At 43.2% G+C, this 24,087-nt stretch overlaps 1 protein-coding gene across 4 annotated transcripts in view; it reads right to left on the bottom strand.

Moving 5' to 3' along the window:
- MTUS2 (microtubule associated scaffold protein 2) overlaps positions 1–24,087 on the bottom strand; it is a 337,757-nt gene that overhangs the window by 132,533 nt on the left and 181,137 nt on the right. For all 4 annotated transcript variants that reach the window (XM_087814433.1, XM_016209452.2, XM_087814432.1 and 1 more), the window contains one exon: positions 23,521–23,682. In XM_087814433.1, the coding sequence (XP_087670559.1) occupies positions 23,521–23,682 (162 nt within the window). The remainder of the gene's footprint in view (positions 1–23,520; positions 23,683–24,087) is intronic.

Below are 24,087 nucleotides of genomic sequence, written 5' to 3' on the forward strand. Positions count from 1 at the left end.
ATATCATAGGTTATTTGTGCATCTGTGTGCATACAAGTGTGTGTGTGTGCATGTGTGTGTGTGAGAGAGAGAGAGAGAAAGGGAGAAAGAGTGGCTGGGGACAGGGATCATTTCCAGAGTTTGGGGAGGGAGGCAGGCAGGTATTTGGATCCCGCCTCCTTCTCTCTTGTTCTTGGGCCTGACTGGGCCACCATCTCTCTCAGCCCCTCTCCATCCTAGTCTACCTGCCTTCAGCTTTTCCATCACAGACCTGTATTCATCTCCTCTGTTTTACTGCCTTTGGACAAACTGTTTTACTCTTGTTGATTTTTTTAAAGCCTGAATTCTCTTTTGTATTCCCCCATTTTTCTTTCACTGTCTATATGCTTTGTGGCATGTAGTTAACATACCCCAGGTCTTTCACACCTCAGTAAGTGGCACCACTCACTCACTGTACTCAGATCAGAAACACTAGGAATTACCTTCATCCGTTTCTGCTCTTTGCCCCATTCAGCCTATCAGCAAGGCTTGTTGACTCTCCTCTGAGGCTGTTCCCCAGGTCTCACCACACCCCTGCCTTGCACTGCCTCTGCAGAGCCCCTGTCACCAACACCCCTTCTGCCTTCTACAGCCTCCTTCCTGCTCGGATGCTTCCACTCCTGACCCCCCACAGCCCATCTCTCCCCCTCCCCCAGCAGGAGCTGAACTGCTTAAAATCTAAGTTAGAGCAGGTCATCCCCAATTTCGAAACCTTCCAACCACCTCCAAAGGCTCTCAAAATGAAATGCCAACTCCTTACTGCACCACAAGGCCCTGTAGACCAACACTCTCCAATAGAAATATAATATGAGCCACTTATACCATTTAAAATTTTCTAGGAACAACATTTAAAAAGTATAGTGAAATTAATTGTAATAATGTATTTTATTTAACCCAGCATATTCAATGTCACTTCAACATGGCATAGGTCACTTTTCAAGTGCTCAATAACTGCTCATGGGCAGGAAGGCACCATAGTGGACAACACAGCCCCAGATGACCTGGTCTCTTGGCTACTTCACAGATACACTGTGATAGTTAATTTGTTGTTGTTGTTAATCCTCACTGGAGGATAGCTTTTCCATTGATTTTTAGAGAGAGTGGAAGGGAGGTAGAGAGGGAGGAGAAAAGAGAGAGAGAGACATCAATTGGCAGCTTCTAGCATGTGCCCCAACAGAGGCTGGAAATTGAACCTATAATCCAAGTATGTGCCCTTGACTTGGAATCGAACCCATGACCCTTTGGTAGGTGGGCCAACACTCTAACCACTGAGCACACTGGCCATGGCTGTGATGGTTAATTTTATATGTCAATCTAACTGGGTAATGAGGTGCCCAGGCATTTGGTCAAACATTATTCTGGGTATACTTGTATTCTAGGTGTTTCTAGATGAAATTAACATCTGAATTGGTAGACTGAGGAAAGCAGATTGCCCTCCTTATGTGAGTGGGCCTCATCAACCTGTTGAAGGCCTGAGTAGAACAAAAGGCTGAGAAGGAAGGAACTTTGCTTGCTTGATTGGTTGAGCTGGGACCTCAGTCTTCTTCTGCCTTCGGACTTGAGCTTACCCCATTGGCTGTCCTGGGTCCCCAGCTTGTTAACTGGAGACCTTGGGATTTCTCAGCCTCCATAATTATATATATATTTAACAAATATATAATACATAAATTCTTTAAAGAATACATGTTTTATATATATATATATTATATATATATAATATATATATAATATATATATAATACAATGTATGCAAATATATTCTATTGATTGTGTTTCTCTGAAGAGCCCTAACTAATAATACGCATGCTGACATCACTTTGCCCCCTGCTCGCACCTCCAGCCATACTGCCAGCCTTGCTGGTGCTGAAACATGCACACTTCCTCCCATTCTGGGCACTTTAGCTGGAGTCCTCTGCACAGAATATGCTTCCCGCAGCCCTGGCTAGTGTGGCTAGGTTGGCTGGAGCATCAACCCATACACAGAAAGGTCATAGGTTCGATTCCTGGTCAGGGTGCCTGCTGGCCAGGGTGTGTACAGGAGGCAACTGCTCAATGTTTCCCTCTCACATCAGTGTTTCTCTGTTTCTCTTCCTCTCCCTCTCTCTCTAAAATCAATAATAATAATAGCAATAATAAAGAATATCCTTCCCCCAAACCTTAAGCATGGTTCCCTCATCCATGCATTCAGGTCACTGCACAAATGAAAACCTTCAGAGAAGCTGTGCCTGACCCTCCAGGTGAAACAGTCTTGCCACCTGCCACTCTCCCTTTCAATTGCTTTGTTCTTCTTCCCAGGGTTTGTCATTACCCGCAAGTATATTATATACTCATCTACTTGTTTATTGTCTACCCTCCCCACTAGGACACAAACTCCTACCAGTGGGCCACACCCCCTGCACTACCTGGTGGTTTAGTTGATGCCTCTGCCCCTCCCCCTCCTATTGGGCTCTTTTCAAGACAGGTCCTGGCCAGTCATCCCAGGGCTTACAGAGGCTGGAACTTGGGTGCTGGAAGCCCAGTCAGCACTGCACGCAGCTGACTGCACTCACCCTTCAGAGTACCAATCTGCACCAATGGCTAATCCTGCTCTTCCACTCCTTCCCTCTGCTGTGATTTCAGGTATCAACAAATACGAAAAGGTACCAAGGCCCCTGGAAGCTGAGAAAGGAAATGTTACAGGCCAAAAGTCTGCACTCAACACAGTACTTTAAAAGGAAACTAAATATGCATATTTAGTCAGAGTTTCAATACTTTCCTTCCCATGGGATGCAATTTGGCAACTTCTAGCAAATATTTAAATATGGATAGACTTGACTTGGCAATTCTGCTTCTACACATCTTTCTTTTGAACACTTGCACAAGTGTGAAAAGATGTATGTTCAAAGATACTTCATACACTATGATAATAATAAACAAGTGAAAACAACCAAAATGAACATTGGGCAACAGGCAAATAAATCATGTTGCATCTGTACTATGAAGTGCTATGCAGCCCTTAAAAAGAATGAGGTAGCTCCAGATTGTACTGGATGGAGAGCTTCCCGTGATAAATAATAAGGTGAGTTGTTGAACAGAATGCATTTATGTCCCATTTTTATCACACAAAATGTCATCTGTACTATGATTGTAAATATGTAAAAAGATTTGAAAGACAGGCATCAAATTTTAAATAATAGTGACTTCTGAGCAGTAGGATTGAGAGGCTTTTACTTTTTATTTTATATGCTTCTGCATTATTTCCATTTTTTATGATGAATCACACATTGCTTTTGTAATAAGAAATAAACAATAAAGGAAGAGAAACTAAACCAAAATGAAAATAATTTGTCTGGTCCATGAAAGGATAAGGAGAGAAACCAGCCTAGTGCAACCAATTCTGCAGAAATTACTATGATCAAAAATTTCACAAGCCCTCTTCCCCCAGGAACACAACCCTGCCTGGAAGATTCCTATGTGGTACTGGGAATTCTTAACAGGAAATTATAGCAATCAATCAAGGCTTTCAGTTCTTTTTGCAGTTTTCTTGTCCTTAGTCCAAATGTTTTTAAGTATACGTATCATCAGCTTTCATTTAACTCTAAGATCATGGAGTTGCCAGAGGTGCCAGTGCAGTTTTGGTCTCATTGTTTCCCTGCTGCCCTCTGGCCACTCTCCCTCAGTCTCTTTGGCTCCAGCTCCTCCTTACCCTACACCTATGTGGCACTGTCCCAGGATTCTGCCTCGGTCTTCTCCCGTCCACTCTTCTGGATGAGCTTGTCTACTCAACATGCTTGCACCACTGAGCTGTATGCACTGATGACTGTAAGATCTGGCATCTCCAATCCAGGTGGGCCCAGACATCTCTCCTGAGATCCACACCTGTTCATAGCTGCCAACTAGGCATTACCACTTACTACTAAATGACTGAGTCATCATGCCCCAAACGGGACTAATTATCTTCCTCTCAAATCCACTCCCCTTCCTGTATTTTGTTTTCTAGTCAGTTGCTTCCCTAGTCACTGAAACCAGGAACCAGTGGGTCCTCTTCTTATGCTCCCACGTCTAATTAGTCACCAAGTCTTCTGGATTCTGCCTTGTATGCAGCTCCTGAATCTGGCCCTTCATCCACTCTCGCTTTTTACCTTAGCTCAGTCCCTATCGTTTCTTGCTGGGACAACTGGAAACATTTCCTGAGTGATTTCTCCCATCCTGTGCCTCATCTTCCCCATCTTTACCTAACCCACTTCCCTTACCACTGCCAAAATGACTTTCCTTAATCATTAACCAGGTAACATATTATCCCTTTTTCTTTCTTTTTTTTTAATTGGCTTTATTGGGGTGACACTGGTTAATAAAATTATATAGGTTTCAGGTATAGAATTCTATAATACATCATCTATATATTGTATTGTGTGTTTACTACCCCAAGCCAAGTCTCCTTCCACCACCATTTATCCCTCTCTACCCTCTTCTCCTTCCCCCCACCCCCCTTTCCTTCTGATAATCACCATCTTGTTGTCTGTGTCCATGACTCTTTCTTATTTTTTTCTTTGCTTAATCCCTTCATCCAGCCCCCAACCCTTCCCCTCTGACAGTTGTCAGTCTGTTCTCTGTATCCATAAGTCTGTTCTCTACTTAGCTTATTTTGTTTGTTAGATTCCATATATAAGTAAAATCATATGGTACTTGTCTTTCTCTGACTGGCTTATTTCACTTAGCATAATACTCTCTGGGTCCATCCATGCTGTTGCAAAAGGTAAGATTTCCTTCTTTTTTATGGCTGAGTAGTATTCCATTATGTAAGTGTACCACAGGTTTTTTTATCTACTCATCTACTGATGGACAAGAATAAACTCAAAATGAACTAAAGACTTAAACGTTAGGCTCAAAACCATAATTTTCTAGAAGAAAACAAATGCAGTAAAATCTCAGACATTTCTCACTGCAATATTTTCTGATATACCGCTTTGGGCAAGGGAAACAAAAGAAAAAATAAATGGGGCTACATCAAACTAAAAAGTTTTTTGCACAGAAAAAAAAAAAAATCAATAAAATGAAAAGACAACCCACTGTATAGGAGAACATATTCACCAATACACCTGATAAGGAATTAATATCCAAAATTTATTAGGAACTTATAGAACTCGATACCAAATAAACAAACAATCCAATTAAGAAATGGGCAAAGGACCTGAATAGACACTTTTCCAAAGAGGACATACGGATGGCCAAGAGACACATGAAAAGATGCTCAATGTTGCTAATCATCAGAGAGATGCAAATTAAAACCACAATGAGATATCACCTTACACCTGTCAGAATGGCTACCAGCAACAAATCAACAAACAAATGCTGGAAGGATGTGGAGAAAAGGGAATTCTTACGCATTGCTGGTGGGAGTGCAGACTGGTGCAGCCACTGTGGAAAACAGTATGGAGTTTCCTCAAAAAAAAAAAAAAAGAACTGCCTTATGACCCAGCAATCCCACTTCTCTGGGACTATGTCTAAAGAAACCCGAAACACTAATTCAAAAGAATATATGCACCCTTATGTTCATGGCAGCGTTATTTACAATGGCCAAGATTTGGAAGCACATGATTGTCCTTTGAACAGCGTTTCCAAAGCTTTCTGTGATCTTCAGCAGGAAGACCCAATTCTGTGGCATGGGATAAGCCACCAGCAGGGTGTCATTTCCTCCGCCACTCGCCCCTCTGTGACACCAAGGTTTCTGGTTGACACTGTGTCTCTGCCTATGCTGTTCCCTTGGCTGGACTGCTCAGTCTCTGCCTTCTTTGCTTGGTCCACTTTTGATCATTCCCAAATTTAGCTCATTTCTTATTTCTGAAGCTTCTAAATTAGTTTTCTGTTGCCTCTGGAACAAATTACCACAAGCTTAGTGGTTTAAACAACACAACTTTATTCTCTTAGAGTTCCGGGAGCCAGGGCATGAAGTCAGTCTTGCTGGGGTGACTCAGTGTTTTGGCAGCGCTGGTTCCTTCCGGAGGCTCCAGGCGAGAATCCGTTTCCTTGCCCTTTTCAGCTTCCAGTGTCCCCTGGCTTGTGGCGCCTTCCTTCTCTTTGAAGCACATCACTCCTGTTTCTGTTTCTGTCACCACCACTCCTTCTCCTCAGACTCTTCCCACCTTCTTCTTCCAAGCACTCTTGTGATTACCCTGGGTCTATGCAGATAATGCAGGATAATCTCCCCATCTCAAGACTCTTAAGAGTCCCTTGGCCATGTAAGGTGACATTCGTGGGTTCCAGTGATCAGAGCATATTTGGGGGCCATTATTCAGCCATTTCTAACTGAATTAATAAATGAGGAAAACTTTTACTCACCAAAAAGCACTAATTGCTTGGCCTACAGTGGTCCCCTGAGTCCCTATCACTTATTTATGTAGCTTTTCCTAAACTTGCCAACTCCTCTTGAACAGCAGTGTCTTAGACACCCCTCAGTTATCCCATTTTCTCCCCCAGTGCAGACTACACTGCTCTAGTGGGGCTCTCCTGTTTGGCCTATTCACCTTCTTTTAATGGTACCTGTGCAGACCTTGCGGGAACCAACCCTTCCCTCCTCTTGTTCCTTGGGGATGCTGACCCACCTGGATCTGGGGGTAGACATGTGACCCAGGCCTGCCCAGTCAGAGCTCTGCGTCATGTTAGTCCTGGTTTGAGAAGGAAAGCAATCAGAGTTGGGATAAAAAGAGACCTACCTTGAGAATTTTGCTGGAATTATTGGAAGAGAATTATTTTTGTAAAAGATGACTAAGCTGGGAGGATGCAAGTCTGAATTGCTGTTGACCATCTTGGTTCCCTCTTAGGGAGAGCCTTTGTGAAAAAAATGCCAACAGAGGGAAAAGAAGATGGAAAAACATTTATGGCGACACTGTTTAAGTACCTAGGTTCAACTGTACCTCACTTTAGCATTATCACCTGAACTTTTCAGTTACATGAGTCAAAATCCCTCTTGCCTTTTGCTTTCTTTACTGCCTAAGGCAGTTTGAATTAGGTTTCTGTAACTTGCAACCAAACAAGACCTGAATTAGACAAGCTAGCCAGAGAAAATAGCTCCTTAGTAAACATAAATCCATGCTCCTCTCTCATGGATTTGTAATGAGTCAGCACTCCTCCTGGTGTAACCTTAGTGTACCTTATGCACAGAGCTATATAAAGAATATATACATACAAAATCCAGAGCCCCACCACTGTGGCTTTCGGGGGTGGTGGAAGAAGGCAGTGGAAGGGGAAGAAATACCAGCCTCACTCTGGTGTCAGAGGAGAAATCCATAGCGTTTCATTTGAAACACTGTCACTAATAATATTCACCCAATTCCATATGCTTACTACAAACTGAAATGGTCCTAAAATATTTCATCATAAGTAATGCAACAAGAAGCATCCCAAAGGCCTAAAAGTTAAAAGATGCTCCCTGGTAATCCATCCATAGTTCCTCAAAAAAGAGGAGAGGAGAGGAGGGGAGGGGAGGGGAAAGAAAAGAAAATGTATAAGCCTAGCTTCTCACATGGATGAGGGCCTTCCACAGTTACATGGGCGACTCTGACAACTGCTGGGAGAAGACCTGTTTTCGTGTTTTATTCCTGAACTGGACATCACAAAAATGACTAACAACCTGTTCAACGTGGATGCTTAGAGCAGAGACCTCACCTCGCGCAGGGAGCCTGAGGATGAGGAAAGCTGCCTATCCAAGGGTCATGGGTTCGCGCTGAGGATGAGGCTGCCATTTAAGGAAACAATGTAATGACAAGTGACAGTGGCCAATGCTGGACCCTCACTGAGCACATCAAAATGGGGAAAGAGTTAGATTTAAATCATGGTTAGAAGAATGTTATATAGTTGTTTCATAAAAAAAATAAGCACATCAAAAAAAAATCAAGGGGAATATTTACAGGCTCTTAACCCCACACACAATAGGTGGCAATTCCTGCAAGTAAATGCAGTGTAAGTAAGGAAAGATAAGGGACAAAAAGAATAAGGAAATATACACAGCAACAGACTTTACCTGTGTGCACCCCATGTTCTCACTGCACAGGGCTGCGGGAGCGCAGGGAGGGGTGACCCCGCCTGCAGGCCTGTGCCCCCCAGGGGCATGAGAAGCCTCTGAGGAAGGCAAAGAGGGAGGAGGAGAGAAGGGAAACAGATGGAGCAGCACTTTCATTGCTACCCTGCCAGTGTGGCTGCAAGGAGGTGAGCAGAAAAAATAACCGCTGCAGTCAGGACCTCGGGATTCTGCTGCCACTGATAACACAAATAGAACAGGGAAATGCTTCAAGAAAAGATTTATAGGGATTGAATAGAATGAAGAAAGAAAATGTTATCTAGATAGCAATATATCAACTAAAAGAGGAACCTGGATGACTGAGAGAGAGAGGGAGAGGGAGGGAAGGGGAAGAGAGAAGGAGAGAGAGGGAGAGAAGGAGAGAGGGAGAGAGAGGGAGAGGGAGGGAGAGGGAGAGAGAGGGAGAGGGAGGGAGAGGGAGAGAGGGAGAGAGGGAGAGAGGGAGGGAGAGGGAGAGGGAGGGAGAGGGAGAGAGGGAGAGAGGGAGAGAGGGAGGGAGAGGGAGAGGGAGAGAGGGAGAGAGGGAGAGAGGGAGAGAGGGAGGGAGAGGGAGAGGGAGAGAGGGAGAGAGGGAGGGAGAGGGAGAGGGAGGGAGAGGGAGAGAGGGAGAGAGGGAGAGAGGGAGAGAGGGAGGGAGAGGGAGAGGGAGGGAGAGGGAGAGGGAGGGAGAGGGAGAGAGGGAGAGAGGGAGGGAGGGAGAGAGGGAGGGAGAGGGAGAGGGAGGGAGAGGGAGAGAGGGAGAGAGGGAGAGAGGGAGGGAGAGGGAGAGGGAGAGAGGGAGAGAGGGAGAGAGGGAGAGAGGGAGGGAGAGGGAGACGGAGAGAGGGAGAGAGGGAGGGAGAGGGAGAGGGAGGGAGAGGGAGAGGGAGGGAGAGGGAGAGAGGGAGAGAGGGAGGGAGGGAGAGAGGGAGGGAGAGGGAGAGGGAGGGAGAGGGAGAGGGAGGGAGAGGGAGAGGGAGGGAGAGGGAGAGAGGGAGAGAGGGAGGGAGGGAGAGAGGGAGGGAGAGGGAGAGGGAGGGAGAGGGAGAGGGAGGGAGAGGGAGAGAGGGAGAGAGGGAGGGAGGGAGAGAGGGAGGGAGAGGGAGAGGGAAGGAGAGGGAGAGAGGGAGAGAGGGAGAGAGGGAGAGAGGGAGGGAGAGGGAGGGAGAGGGAGAGAGGGAGAGAGGGAGAGAGGGAGGGAGAGGGAGAGGGAGGGAGAGGGAGAGAGAGGGAGAGGGAGAGAGGGAGAGAGGGAGAGAGGGAGGGAGAGGGAGAGGGAGGGAGAGAGAGGGAGAGAGGGAGAGAGGGAACTCCAAAGGAGTTGGGGAACAAGAGAAGGGTACAGTTTTTAGCTGCCAATAGTAATTTTAAAAATCAAAAGGAATATCTTACATTGGTGGGGAATGGAGCTAATGAGGGGAATCTGAATATTGAGCTGTACTTGAGAAGAGGCTGGATTTTAACCTAGTTGAGCTTCACTCCATTTCAACAACCATTTATTTCATGATTGCGGGCAAACATTACAGCTGGGATTATAAAGGAGAGTAAAGAAGGTTGTTTTCCAAGAGGCCTACGAAAAATAGACTTATAACACAGACCTAATCATTCTCCAGCTAAGACTAAGGAATGATGTAATTCTGAAAATTGTTAAAAAAGGTAGGGACAGGAGAATGAGGAAGTGGGTATATATATATACACACACACATATATATACATATGTGTGTGTATATATATATAAAATGCCAAAACTACAAATATCTTCTTCTTCATTCATTTTTAAGCACCAAGTACGCATCAGGCATGTTTCATTGAAAGAGAGAGGGGTGAGCTGGCATGGAGGTTACATTTTCATGGAGTGTATTTATCTCAAGCATTTGTAAATTCCAGGCACCAGCTTCTGTGTATATTACCTCACTTAACCCTACTCCAAACACTGTTGGTGTTATTATTGGTATTGTTACTTTACAAATGAAGAAACCAAAGGTACGGAAGTTGTAACAAAAGCCTTCTTTATCAGTATGTGGCTGAGCCAAGATCTGAACCTGTGACTTTCTGCCACAAAATGGCCTCAGTGAGCCATTTGTAAGGAATCCTAGTGCCTGCCTGCGCTCCTACATTTGGAAACATGACAAATCCCGGTGAGTCTGACTCCCTGGGAGGGTTTATGAGGGGAGTGGGGTGAGGCAGGGCTGAGAATGCTCAGAGCAGGGTTTCGAGGGCAGGAGAACACACATGCTTCTATTTTGGGGTGTGACCATGAGGCCACAGATGGCTCAAGCCATTTGCCTTCTAAAGCTGGAGGTCAGTGAATCCCTAAACCCTTTCCATCCCTGGCCCCAACCTTCCGCTCTCCGACTCTTAGTCCACACTGCACAGGACCTCTGATCCTTTGGTAAGCCACCTCCCTCTTCCACTTGCCTCTTCAACCTCTCTCAGAGCACCTGTCTCCAGTGGTTGCCACTTGTCCTTACCCTTGTATCTCCAAGTGAGGAAGTCCCCTGCAAACTATCTGATACCCCACTACAACCTGAAGCTCCCACGCTCATGTAAAATTGCTCTTCCGCTGAGGTCCTGAAGTTATGGCTGGCGTATTCTAACACTGTCACCTGCCATCACCAAACATGCTTACTGTCCCTCACTTACCCCCCAGTGTGGTCTTCCTCTTACCCCAGGCCCTGCCATCATCCTGGCAAATGTCAATGACCCCATGCATAATTCATCTGACATTCCAGGCCTTCAGTCCTTTGACATCTGCTACTCCTGCCAGGAATCCTTAGTCAGGACACCTGGGCATCACCCTGGACCTGGAACTTCGCCTCTGAAATTCACAAGCCCCACTTTTGAAACACAACTTTCTATCCTCCAGCTGTCTCACCCGGCTGTCACTACTCCATCAGTTCGTTCCTCTAATCTAGACTACGAATCCCTTTTTACACAAACTACAGGGCTCCTGCCTTCACCCCCTTTCTAATCCAATCTAAAGTTGATGCCAATGTCCTCCACCTCTACTGTGCTCTCGTCCACACTTCTGCTCTAGTATCACAGAGGCAGCCGAAGCCGCCATGGTCACACCTGTCTGCAGAACCCAACCCCGGCTTAATCCGGCTGTCACCTTCCTCTAACCCAGTTGAGCACACGACACAGATGGGGCCACCAAACTTACATTCGCCAACTGTGACTGTGGCTACAACACAGCCCAGCAGTTCTCTTATTTTTCTCTTTATCTTTTGCATTCATTTTTTAAAAGAAGATTTTCTTATTTTAAAAACAAAGTTCTACATCTATATATTTCTAGATCATTCTGTAAAAGGTTTGAAACAAAAACAGTATTTTGTCCCACCCTCCAAATGCCCAATCCATACTTATCATTTTGAACATTTTAAGAGTTTTTTCCTGGTGTCTATCTCATATTTAAGTAATATGTTTATACTGTTATTTTTTGATATCACATTTTAGACCTATTTTAATAGCTTCCTATTATGGAAAACGACAATTTTGCTCTCTATAGGCTCCGTCATCAATACAGTTGTACAGTAACTTTCTGTTAAGTCAAAATTCATTGTTCACCTTGTTATAGCTACATACATATCATTCACAACCAAACGATTTCTTTATTTGTGTGACTTTGTTTTCCTTGGACTTGCTGGCTTTCTTGAATTTTGTTCGCTTAGGTTCTTATATATATTTTGCTAATTCTCTTCAGAACTCTCTATCAGAGCACAGCTTTCTTCTGACAATTATGCAAAAGGCTTTATTTGGTTTTCCCGGAGCCCTCAATTCTCCATCTTACTCTGGACTGGCTGCCATCCTGGAACGTCCACTCGCCATCATTCTGAGAAGCTCTTTTGCCTTTCTCCTGCGTTGGGTCCCTTTTTGCTGGAGTCCTCATGCTTTCCTCTTTCTTGCTCTGCCTCCTTAGTTTTGGTAAAGCACTTCTCTTTGTTTGTTTCATTTACAGAGAAAGGTGTGTGGGAGGTAAATTATCTGACACCTTCCATGGCTGACATCTTCATACAATTGTTTGGCTTAATCCAGATTCGAATGTGGCGATCATTTCCCCCAGAGCTGGGAAGGTATTTAGCTTTTCTTTTAGCTTCCAGGGGTGCTACTGAGAAGCTCAATACCATTCTAAATTTCAACCATTGGTATGTGACCTGTTTGCTCTCTTGGGAAGCTCTTGGTACCTCTCTTCTTCCTCAGTGTTGTGAAGTGTCCTGCCAGTGGGCCTTGGTGTGGGTCTTTTGTCATTTATTATACTGGGCACTTGCAAATCCTCATGTTATAGTTCTGGAAATTTCCTTAAAATGTTGCATTGAGAATTTCCTCCTCTCTGATTTCTTTTTATGGAACTCCTATTATTTGTGCCATATATATCTATATCTCCAACCTACATATATATGTCTCCTTTTGGATATCTCCCATGCACATGACACTCAATATGCCCAAGATTGAACTTGTTGCCTAGCAAAGCTTCTTCTCAGTTCCATCTTCCCTGTCTCAGAAAAGTATGCCTTTTCCCAAGCCAGAAATGCTGCCCTTGTCCTTGTCGCCTCCCTCTTTCCTGCTTCTCTATATGCACTAAAATGCCAAGTGTTGTGAAATACACACCTTGTATCTCTCTTAAATTCAGTCCACTTTTTTGATAGTCACTGCAGCTTGTTAACGCAGATCAGTGTCACTTCTCTCGTGGAGCTTTGCAGCAGCTCCTGTTTCTTCTTTTCTCCAGTTAACTCTGCCCCATCTCATCCTTCAGAGATCAACCTAGAGGTCTCTGGATGCTGCCACTATGCTCTGTGGTCATGATTTTATTACATATCAGCTGCATGCCTTTTATCTGTCCACAGTTCTCATTAGGCAATACCGTACAGGAGAATTGCCCACTCAGTCAATGATAGTAAATGAATGAGTTGGTTATTATTACTAACTAACCATGTTCTTCCTTGCTGGAAAATGAAATCATCCTTGCAATGAGGTGAGTTTCTGACATTTGGAAACCTCTTATTATTTTCTCACTTCTCCTCCAGGACCTCTCTCCCCCACATAATAAACAGGCATGTCCTAAGTGAGTAATGAGAAACCATGTTACACAGTGTTAGCAACAAAATGAGAGGAGTCCTGAATGGGATGGATTTGTAGAAAGAAAATAATCCAGTCCTTCAGGGGAATCAAGACACTGTGATCTATTATGTCTCGAGAAGATGTACATAAGTCATGGTGGGAAGAATGCTTTGTACATTTGAAATGACACCAATAGATACTGGGCTGTTGCTCGCTGTGGCAGCCTTAGCTTGGTAGGCCACAGTGAAAGGAGTGGTCAGGATGATTTGTCTCATTCTACCCAAGCATTTACTTTCACAATAACTCAAGAGCACAATCAAATAGTGCTGTTCAGAGCTGACATTTTCCCATATAAGTAAAAAAAAACTAAAATAGTCTATTTAGTATTAAATAAGTGCCATCACGTTAGCATCCTATAGTTTTAGTCCAAAGGCTATGTCATCCCTCTTATTTTCTGAGCTATTCATTCTTTGAAAGCTCCCAAGCACCCTTTTATTTATTCATTCGTTCGTTCATTCTATACTTATTGGGTGATTGTTGTACTTGATATGGTATTAGCTGTTGCAGAGTTCAAGGTGAAAAGACAAAATCCTTATCTGCAGACATTCACCAATTAGTAGGGTATGTAAATAAGCCATGACAAAGTAATGTAGCAAGTGCCAGCCCAGAGGTCCGGATAAGGATTTCCCTCTGGAAACACGGAGGAGGAGCCAGGTAGGGCTTCACAGAAGGTTATATTTGAGCTCAAATGTGAAATATGCAGAAGAATCGCCCAGAAGAAAAGGGCACAATAAGGAGGAAGGTCATATGCAAAGATACAGGTGTAAAGGGACAGCATGTTCAGAAACAGGAGGGGGGTTATGAGATTGGGGGAGGGTTTTTATCTTGAGACCAGGCTACCCGAGCCTCTAGCCCTCTACGATCCTGAACTTCACCAGACCAAGGCAAATTTCTTATCTGAATTCCCCTGAAAGTCCAATTTAAGGCTAAGTAAGACTATTATTCAATTAAATACTTACTGTAGTACATTATTTATATAGTTTTTTGCTTTCTTTTTTATAAATGGGAAGCTGCAACTGAGGTTGCCAATGAATAGAAGTGATGGTTAATGAAAAAACAGAAAGTAACCAGGAATTTAACCTGTTTTTGGCTGCTATTGTTTATAGTTCAAACTAAAGTATCTGGCTAAGATGACAGATCAAGAGTCAGTCATCAAATGGGAGCAAATATTTAAATGTCATTTCCTTTTTTATAAAAAGGACATGTACTCAATGTAGAAAAATAAGAAGATAATTTTTATTCATTTCACCATATCCTCACCTAACTGTGAACCCATTGAAATGCATTATTTCAGGTCATATTACGTACAGATTTTTTCTTAATAAAGTATTATAATACAGTTTTAAACACTTTTTACTGTGAAATATAATACTTCAAACTTATTTGTATAGTTTAGCAAATAATTATAAAGCAAATACTCATGAAATTGTACCCAGATCAAGAATTAGAACATTCAAGTTAATTAAGAATTAGAACATTCTGGCACCCCAGGAGCTTGTGGTGTCTCAAGCCTCTTCTCTCCCATTCAAGGAAACCACTGTCACTATGATTTGGTCATTTCTTACTTTTCTTCAGTTTTGCTACTCCACAGGCACCCTTGAACAATTCCCGAAGTCTGTTTGTAGATTTTGTATTGGTGAAATCATATCTTGTGTATCTTTTTGTCTTGCAATATTTACGAAACAGTGCATCTGTACTATTCATCTGTACTGGGGCAGCATGCAGCCCTAGTTCCCTCTCATTGCCAAACAGCGACCCACTGTATGCATGTATCACAACGCATCTGTTATTTTCCACTGATGGAAGTGTGAATTGCTTCCACTTCCAGTTTTTAACAATTATAAGCAATGCTGCTTTGGACACACTTTTGTGCATCTCCTAATACACGTGTGTGTGTGTGTGTGTTTCTTACATAACTACAAGCAGAATCCTTAATCTTGGTCTAACTTCAAAGCTCTTGCCTATTTCCTCTGCCATCTAAATGCTGTGTGATAGAAACTAACAATTCACTGTGGCTTATTAATACAGTTGTTCCACTCACTGAAACAAAAACCATCATGTGTTTAGAAATATGTCCAAGGTGCTTCTTGTTTTTTTAAACCTAAAAAGATTTAGCCAGTTAAAATAAAAGAGAGGATCCTATAACTTGTTATCTTTTTCCCAGGTCATGGGCACAAAAGTGCTGTACCCTGGCAGCTGGAGCAGGCTGGTCCTCTGCTGGGTGACGTCGGTCACAGCAGCTGTGGGAGGATGGCCATCACTGTCAGAATCACCTGGTTCCAGGGCTACACCAAGAGCACTGGGTGCAAGTATGAGCTTGGCAGTCAGATGCCCAGGCTTCATTCAGTGTCTAACCCTTAAACCTCCTGGGTTTGTTACCTTGGGAAAATTACTTGATCTCTGTAATCCACAGTTTTCTAATTTATAAAATAAGGTTAATAGTGCCTGTGCATCATAGGTCTAAAAGCAAGGATGAAATGAGATGGTGGGTATGGCTAAGCATACAGTAAGTATTCAGTAACTTCTGGCTATTATTATTCTTACAGTTGCTCATCAATGAGCCGGCATCTCAGTTTTGCCTGTTTAATATTTATCCCATTGTCCCCACTCAGATACACAGCATGATGCTGTCACATCACTTAAAGATGCATATACTAAATAATTAGGCATTCAACTCTTACTTGCCCCCATCTCTTCCCTGCCTTGTAGACTGTTTAATATTGGAGCTACTTCTAGGCCAGAAGACTCTATTTCAGGGCCCTGTCTCTGGTGATCATATACTGGCTTCCGATGTTCAGTATAGTGTCCAGGTGACCATGGTGAAGCCATAAAGAAACAAGAGAACACATCGTTACAGGCAACTTGTTTTTCTTTATCTGACACAAGAAGAGTTCTAATCACATTTGGGCTTCTCTGGGGTCTCATCTTCTACTCCAACACTTCACAAACTAACAGGCTTCTCTCACAGGAGGAATCCTGCTCCATCTTCTCATGATATGATGTATTTTGGAGTGTTAGGTCAACATCATATTCAGCGGTCTTTCTTAAGTCATAATCAATGTCATATTGATTCAGCCAATCTTGCAATTGGTAAATGAATGTAGGCTATTAGGAAAAGAAGAAGCGCTGGAGAAAGACAGACCTCCACGCAAATCTTGGGTCAGCTAAGTAGTAACTGCGATTCTGGGAAAGCCACAGTTAGTTCACGTTTAGACTCGGGAGAAGAGGGACTCGACCATGCTGCTCTGGGTGCAGAAAGAATGTGGTGAGTATAAAGCACTTAGGGTGGAGTCCAGCACATGCCACTAGGTAATAAAGGTAGAGATCATGCTCTCGGTGATGGTGGTGGCCTTCACAGTGGTCAAGGGCCTGGGCTGGTGAAGGACTTTTCACAGCCATGCAATCAACCAATAGCCATTCTTCATGAGAATCAGATGTCTGGTAAGTGGCTGGAAGTATCAGGGCAAGGAGAAAGGTATAACACAGGGACAGTGAGTGAGGAAAGACACAGGGACACAAGTGCCTTGGTTTATTCAGGGAACAGGAGGTGCAAGGTGGTAGTAGGGCCAGAGAGAAAGTGAAGTGGTAGACATGCACAGCTCAGAAAGGGCCTTGTGTGCCAGGTGGGGTGTCTGGATCTGTGTCCACAGGCAATGGACAGCCACTGAAAGTTCCTAAGAGAGGGAGTAACAGGACCAGATTTGCATGTGAAAAGGTGGGGAAAGGCCACTGCCAGCACTGAGGAAGGGTAGGTTGGAAGGGTTTAGACGCATCTCAGGTAGGCTGGTTGGGATTTATTGATTAACAAAGTGTGGGGCCCAAAGTGGTTCTCAATAAAAATATGCTAATGGATGGGTTAAAGATGAAATATGTGAAGACTTTGCAAAGGCCAAGGAATGTGTCCTTCTTTTCTACTTATCCTAGAAAATACATGACTGGCATTAATTTCTTTCTATTATGTTTGCATTTCTTCTACCCTTCACCCTGCTCCCCATGATGAAATACATTGTACCCCACTCCCCTGATGAAATACATTATACCCCACCCCCCATGATGAAATTCACTGGTATGTATTGCTCTTAGCATAACTGTAATTAAATAATATAATATATAACTATGACTTCTATGTTTCTAGCTCTTGTTTTACCATCAGCTCCATTCATCATGACTTCCCGGGTATTCAGCACAGTGCTCAACTTAAAGAAAGTGCTCAGTAAACATCTGCTGAATGAGTGGAAGCCCACCCGGATTTCACCTGTCTTTTCTGCCTGAGATGACTGAGAGTTGACTTTGGCGTCACAACTCCTGATTCACAGTGCTTCCTGGCCTGCTGTGAGTGGCTAGGAACCTCCCTACTGCTGGCCAGATAGAACATTATTAAACTATTATTATTATTGGAATTTCATTAATGTAAGATAGCCAGTAGAATATATAAGAAGTATGGAAAGAAATGAAAAGTTAAAAATAGTGACATGTAATTAAAAGTTCCAGGCTCATGATGTTAAGAGACTGGGCTACATCGTGGTAGAAATTTGCTTAACAATGCATTTTGTACAGTAGGCAGAGCTCTAAACACACAGCTCTAAAAGACCACTTGCATTAATTACTGCTGGACTAGCTCCCACAGCTCTTCCAGGCTGACAGACAGAGTGGACAAAATGCCAGGGTGTAACCTTTCCCATACAGCATGTGTATGAACTGCCTGGCTGGCGTGTCTCAGTGGTTGAGTGTCAACCCATGAACCAGGGGGTCACGGTTCAATTCCTGGTCAGGGCACATGGCTGGCTTTCGGGCTTAATCCCCAGTAGAGAGCATGCAGGAGGCAGCCAATCAATGACTCACCATTAGTGTTTCTATCTTTCTCTCCCTCTCCATTCCTGTCTCTGAAATCAATAACAATATATATATGTATATATATGTACTTGTGAGGGAAACTTTGGTTTTTGTGCCCTACTTCTATGGAGCCACCACGGAATGAAAGGTTTCCCACCAGCCTGAAAGCAGCTTAAGGGCAAGGTGAGTCCAACATTTCACGAATTCTCCTCTGGTACTCTGGGTGTGTCTTACACTGCTCCCCAAATTATCTAAAATACTATTATTCTTGCTGTTGTTTCAGTGAAACAATTTGAAAAGCAGAGAAGAAAAAGAGAAATGTTTCTTTCCTCTTACTTGGATCACTCTGCGACATTTCAATTATAATTGCTAAATAGCACAGTAGGTCATGAAACTGGTAACAGAGAATGAGGTTATTAGAGTTTTAAACTCAAGTGCCCTAAAAATAAATCAAACTGTCTCAATGAACTGCTGAAGGGGCAAGCTTTGTGTAAGGAGTGTAACTAGGGTGCACCCACCAGTAAAACTAGAGCCTGGCGAAGCAGCTGTGATCCTGTGCCATTTTTTTCAAGCTGCCTTATGGCCACTTTACAGCCTGCAAGTTCATCCATAAAAGGGTTAGAAGGGGGAGAGGGTTATATTTTCAAATTGACATGGTATCTAACTGTTAGCAGCCCTAGTCCAAGGCTGCAGGGGAGGGAGCCTTGGGAACCTGTACTGTTTACAAGAGGAAATTTATGTTGCTCGCTGCATGGAACGCTGTACTCGCCATTGCTACCTGGCAACTTCTACTGACCCTTCAGGTCTCTGTCTGCATTTACTGGACACTACCTTGGGTCTATACAACATGCCTCTATTGTACACTCATTTCCCTCTCACAGCTCTTCGCATAACTATAATAATTGAATATATAAGTATGGCTTCTATGTTTCTCTCTCCTGTTTTACTATGGGCTCCATTCACCATGATTCCCCAGGTATTCACCACAGTGTTCAACTTAAAGAAGGTGCTCAGGAAGCATCATCCAGATTTCACCTGTCCTCCCTGCCTGGATAGCTGAGAGTTAACTTTGGCGTCACAGCTCCTGATTCACAGTGCTTCCTGGCCTGCTGCGAGGGACTAGGAACCTCCCCACTGATGGCCAGGTAGAACAGCAAACGGGCGTGACTCTCTGAATGATAAAATGCATGGCTCCTCTTACCACATATTCCATACACTGACCCCACTGTATTTTTCTCCCTCTGTGACCTCATGCAGAGGATGGGTCTCAAAATGATTGTTTTAATTTTTCTCCCCCAAAGATTCTTTCTAACACACTTACTCTCCTATTACCTCCTCTATCCCAACCTATTGCTGTTTCCCCTGTTGGCTTCACGGTGACAAATAAGTTAAAGCTGTGACTGCAATTGAGACTCAGCCTCAGGGAAAACACAGTTGCCACCAAGCAATAACACCGAAGAGCCCAGTGCAGCCTGACTGCTTTGAAGTTGCCTCCTGCAGGCCCCACTCCCGGGAGGCTGCTGCATGCTCCTAATCAGCAGGGGCTTCCACACTGTGAGGTGCCACGACTCTTTCATTATCAGGAAAACAACATGCTCTTAGAGCTAGTAACCTGAAAGGAGCATATATCACATGCTACGGTAAAACCGCCCCAAATTATCTAGACCCAAGATTCCAGTGGCAGTTAAAGGGATCCTTTTACTGGTCCTGTCTTTTTCTAAAGCAGAATGTTTTAGGTCAGCAAGCTCTTCTTCAGTTCCTTCACTTAAGATGTGCCCAGCCAGGGGAGATGCATGGCCAGACTGCAGGGAGGGCAAGGAGAATCTATTCCAGCAGCTGTTCCTGACCCACGTGCACACCAAAGAGAGCAGTAAACACATGTTGATGACATGGACGAGCTACCTGTAATTTTAAATTATAATATTTCCCCAAATACCAAAATGTGTGGAATTTAATGAAGAAATAAAAAGTTGCTTTTAAAGTAGTAAAATTAATTTTTATGATACAATGGTTCCTGTAGTCTGTAGCATAACAGGCTCACTATTCCCAGGGATTTTTTTCCCCCTGAGGTAGAGAAGAACCCAAACAATAAGACACCAGCTGTTCAGTTTCTATGTAACCACAGGAAATCCTTCATACCTTAGGCTGAATAAAGGAATTTTATTTTCTATAATCCATCATGTCAACATGACAGAATCAGAGGGCATATTGACCAAGAAGTAATCTATTTCAGATCAATATTTTCATCTGAAAATATTTTCCTATTTGTTACAATAACTAAAAACCAGTTTGAGGTAAAGCCAACTATTCATGTAAAAGTATATGGATCAACGCAATGGGAGAGTGTGTGTTTGACACGTGAACAATAGGAGAGCTTTTCATGAAAATGTGAAAAAAAAAACCCACAGAAAACAAAAAACAAACAAACACTGAAAGACCAAGGCTAAGTTTCTAAAATTCTTGGGGACCTTTTGTTTACATAGCTGTGAATAGGATGTTTAATATATATTTTTACCATTAGCACTAAATCCACATTTTCCATTGTCATCATATTGATGTCAATGAGGCAATAATCATTATTAATTTACAGGAAGATAATATTATAGGAGTGGGTCATATTTTACACCTGCAAACATGTTTAAACACAGTTTTCAACCTGTGTCTGAAAACCCAGGGAAGGAGGGACTTGGAAAGACTACAGAATTACTTTAGGGGATCAGGGAAACCATATGTGAAGTCACCAGCATTGTCCTAGAAAGAACTCAGTCTCTAAGAAGTATTTCCAATGGTAGTTATTTCAATAAACTGTAATTAATTGGCCTCCATCTGAGTAAGAGCATTTAAGCAGCATCGAGCTGGCCGAGGTTAGGTATATATGTTTTAAGTCAAAGAGACCTAAGTGGATGCCTGCTGTGCTACATAGAAGCTATATGACCCTGGTTGGGATGATTTACTTAATTCCTCTAAACCCTAGTTTCCTCCAGAATAAATGAGGTAGAGTACACAAATCCCTAAGCATAATGAATGGTACACACAGGCTCCTCAGATGGTTATGGCCATCGAACACTCTGCACTTCCATTGTGTGAATTACCCATGCATATCTTTACCCATTTTTCAAATTAAGTTGTATTTTTTCCTATTGATTTTCAGGAGTTCTTTCAATTGCATGCACATTAACACTTTGCTGCAGCATTTTCTATCAGTTTATCATCCTTGATGTCTTTTTACGTCTTTAATAAAAATTTAAAATTTTTGTGTAGTTGAATCTATCATTTAAAAAAAAATGTTTCCAGGTTTCATGTCATGTTGAGAAAGGCTTCCCCTACTCCAAAATTTTTAAGTAATACTTTTCAACATGAATTTTTTAAAGTCACAGATTTAAAATCTTAAAAATTTGTGCTAGAAAAGAAATTTCTTTTGATGAAGTGACATGCTCTTCTTCCCCTGATTATGTTTCTTTTTCTTTTCTTTTTTTTAAATCCTCACCAGAGGATATTTTTGCCATTGCTTTTCAGAGAGAGTGGGAGAGAGAGAAACACTGATGTGAGAGAGACACTGGTAGCCTCCCACACGTACCCGACGGGAATGGGGACCTGAGAACCTGCAGTCTGAGCAAACCGGCTGGGCCCGATTGTGTTTCTTATTTTGCCTTGTAGCCGGGAAGCTCTGAGTCTTGTTTTATCAGGATTTTCTCTTTTGTGTTAATTGCATTTTTATCCTGATACCTATGTTATTCTGTGTCCTTTAGTGCACGCTACCTTGGATCTTTTCTGAAATTAAAAAGCCATTGAGTATAAAATAAATTAGAAAATAAATAAATAAAAACAGAAAGGGATGAAATAAATAATCAACAAAACCTATTTAGTTTTAATTTAAACTTTCTCAGGTCACTTGTTTCTCAATCCATCTTACTATGAATTCTTGGTCTGCCAGAGTGAACTGGTCCTCAGGGGGTAAGATTACAAATATCTTGCTCTCACTCTAATTATTCGTTTACAAATCTGTTCACCTCATTGCGAGCCCCTCCAGGGTAAGGATGGTTCTAATTACCCTCAAATCCAAGTCACCTGTGGCTTAAAGTGAGCAGGTGTTTGCTGAATAAGTGAACCAGAAAAAAGTCACTCACAAAAAGCTCACATCAGGAATCTGGTTTAAGGAGGCAGCCCCAGGACTCCCAGGGTGTGTCCCATTGTGGGTACATGTGGCATCTATAATCCTGATGACAGCAAGCAGATGACCCAAAGGCTCAAGAACTCGCCATCACTAGACTGGAGTAGCCCAGGGAAGGCAGCAGAGCCTGGCAGGTCAGCTGGCATGACCTCCGTAACTAAAATAACACAAACACCTCACGGTCCCCGGAAATCCAATTATTTGGGATTTAATTGCACCCTGCTTGCCTACCTTCTAATTTTTAATTAGCTTGATGACAAACAAACGTGGCAACGTGGAACCTGACTTTGTTTTAGAAACTAGGTTTCATTTAAATTAGAAATTCAAACCACTGGCATAAATGAAAAGCTGAATATTAGTAATTAAATTTCTTTTAACAACAATAGCTTTGGAATACAAGGAAGCCTTAGGTGCTGGAGTTAGATAAAAGACAAGTCCTGAAATCTTTAAAGTGAGCGTTCTGCTTCATTTTCCCTGTTCACACCTGATAACTCAATTCCACTTTCTCTGGGTTTTTAAGCAATGTGTGTGGTCTCCTTATCCTAGACAGGGGAACAAAACAAATTATTGCCTCGACTTCATTGATCTTGTTCTGCAGTGGATTAGGATCCAGCATCCATTGTCCCCTCCTGTTAGTGTGCCTCCCAGTGGTGCGGAAGGTTGCAGGCTATGAACTGCACGCTTGGACATCCCTGCAAGTGAACAGACACCTGTGTGAGATACGGGAGGAGCCAGCGGGGCAGGGGCCACACTTGGGTGGCTTTGGCAGTTTTCGCTGATAAGCACCTTTGCTTCTCCCATGTTTGCATCAGCTGAGTTTCCTGTGTCCGGTCACTAGCTTCATGGGTGTGAAGAGTCATTCACTTTGCTGGTCTGGATCCAGCAGGCAAAGCATGGCTCTGGGTCTGCCTCTTTATGGTAGCTATTGATCCCAGGATCCCAGCTTTGGTGGCACAAGTCTGGAGCCAGCAGGGGAAACGGCGTTCCCAGATCCTTGGAGAGGCAGCAGGTCCCCTGGGGGTTCTGGGACTCACTCTAGGAGGTGCAGCCTGGAGCTTGCTCCTACGAGTCCTTCCAATGATTTCCTCAGTACTGCTTTCCTAGGACAAATGCCAATCTGGCCTAAAATAGTTTGATTCTTGTTTTTTTACAATCAAAAGAGTGAGAGGCAGTTGTAATAATTTATGCATATGAAACGTGAACGTGCATGAAAAACAATGGCATTATAATTATTATTAACTTTAAATGCCATTTAAAACTCATCATCTCATTTAAATAACTCATGTACACAGGGACTTTCAAAAGACATTTAACGCAGAAAGAGCACTCCAAGAGAAAGTCTTACCAGCGGGTGTGGATGTGGATTTTGGTGCTGGAAGCAAACTCCTGCGGGGTGTAGTGACACTGGAGGATGCCGGAGGGGCCACCCGGCCGGCTCCCTTGGGTGCGTCTTTAGAAGGCAGAGCTACCTTCAGGGCTGGCTGGTCTTCATTCCCAAAGGTTGAACCTGTGGGAGACAGACAGTAGGTTAATTATAACTTCATGAAAAATGGATGGACCCCTGTGCCATTTGCAGGTGCCAACCAATCCTGCTTTAGAACTCGACCTGCTCTCAGTGAATAGCCTTAAAAAGCAATTTTCTGGGACCAGATGTGGAAAAGAGCTCCCTTCAGACACAACATAAAAGTCTTTCATTTAAATCTCCTGTGCAGGGGGCTCCACAAAAGTCAAGAGCAGCCTCAGTCCAAAGATTTAACACACATGCACACACAAGTCACCCTACCCCCCACCCCCTACCTCCTTATGTGGATGTGTAACTGTACATGTATGTGATGTGCACTTATCTGATAATTCACAGAGGAGGAGCAATGATTTCTTGGAAACTCATGTGAATGACTCAGGAGGGGTGAGA

The sequence above is a fragment of the Miniopterus natalensis genome, chromosome 2 (genome assembly GCF_054644295.1).
Source record: "Miniopterus natalensis isolate mMinNat1 chromosome 2, mMinNat1.hap1, whole genome shotgun sequence".
NCBI lineage: Eukaryota > Metazoa > Chordata > Mammalia > Chiroptera > Miniopteridae > Miniopterus > Miniopterus natalensis.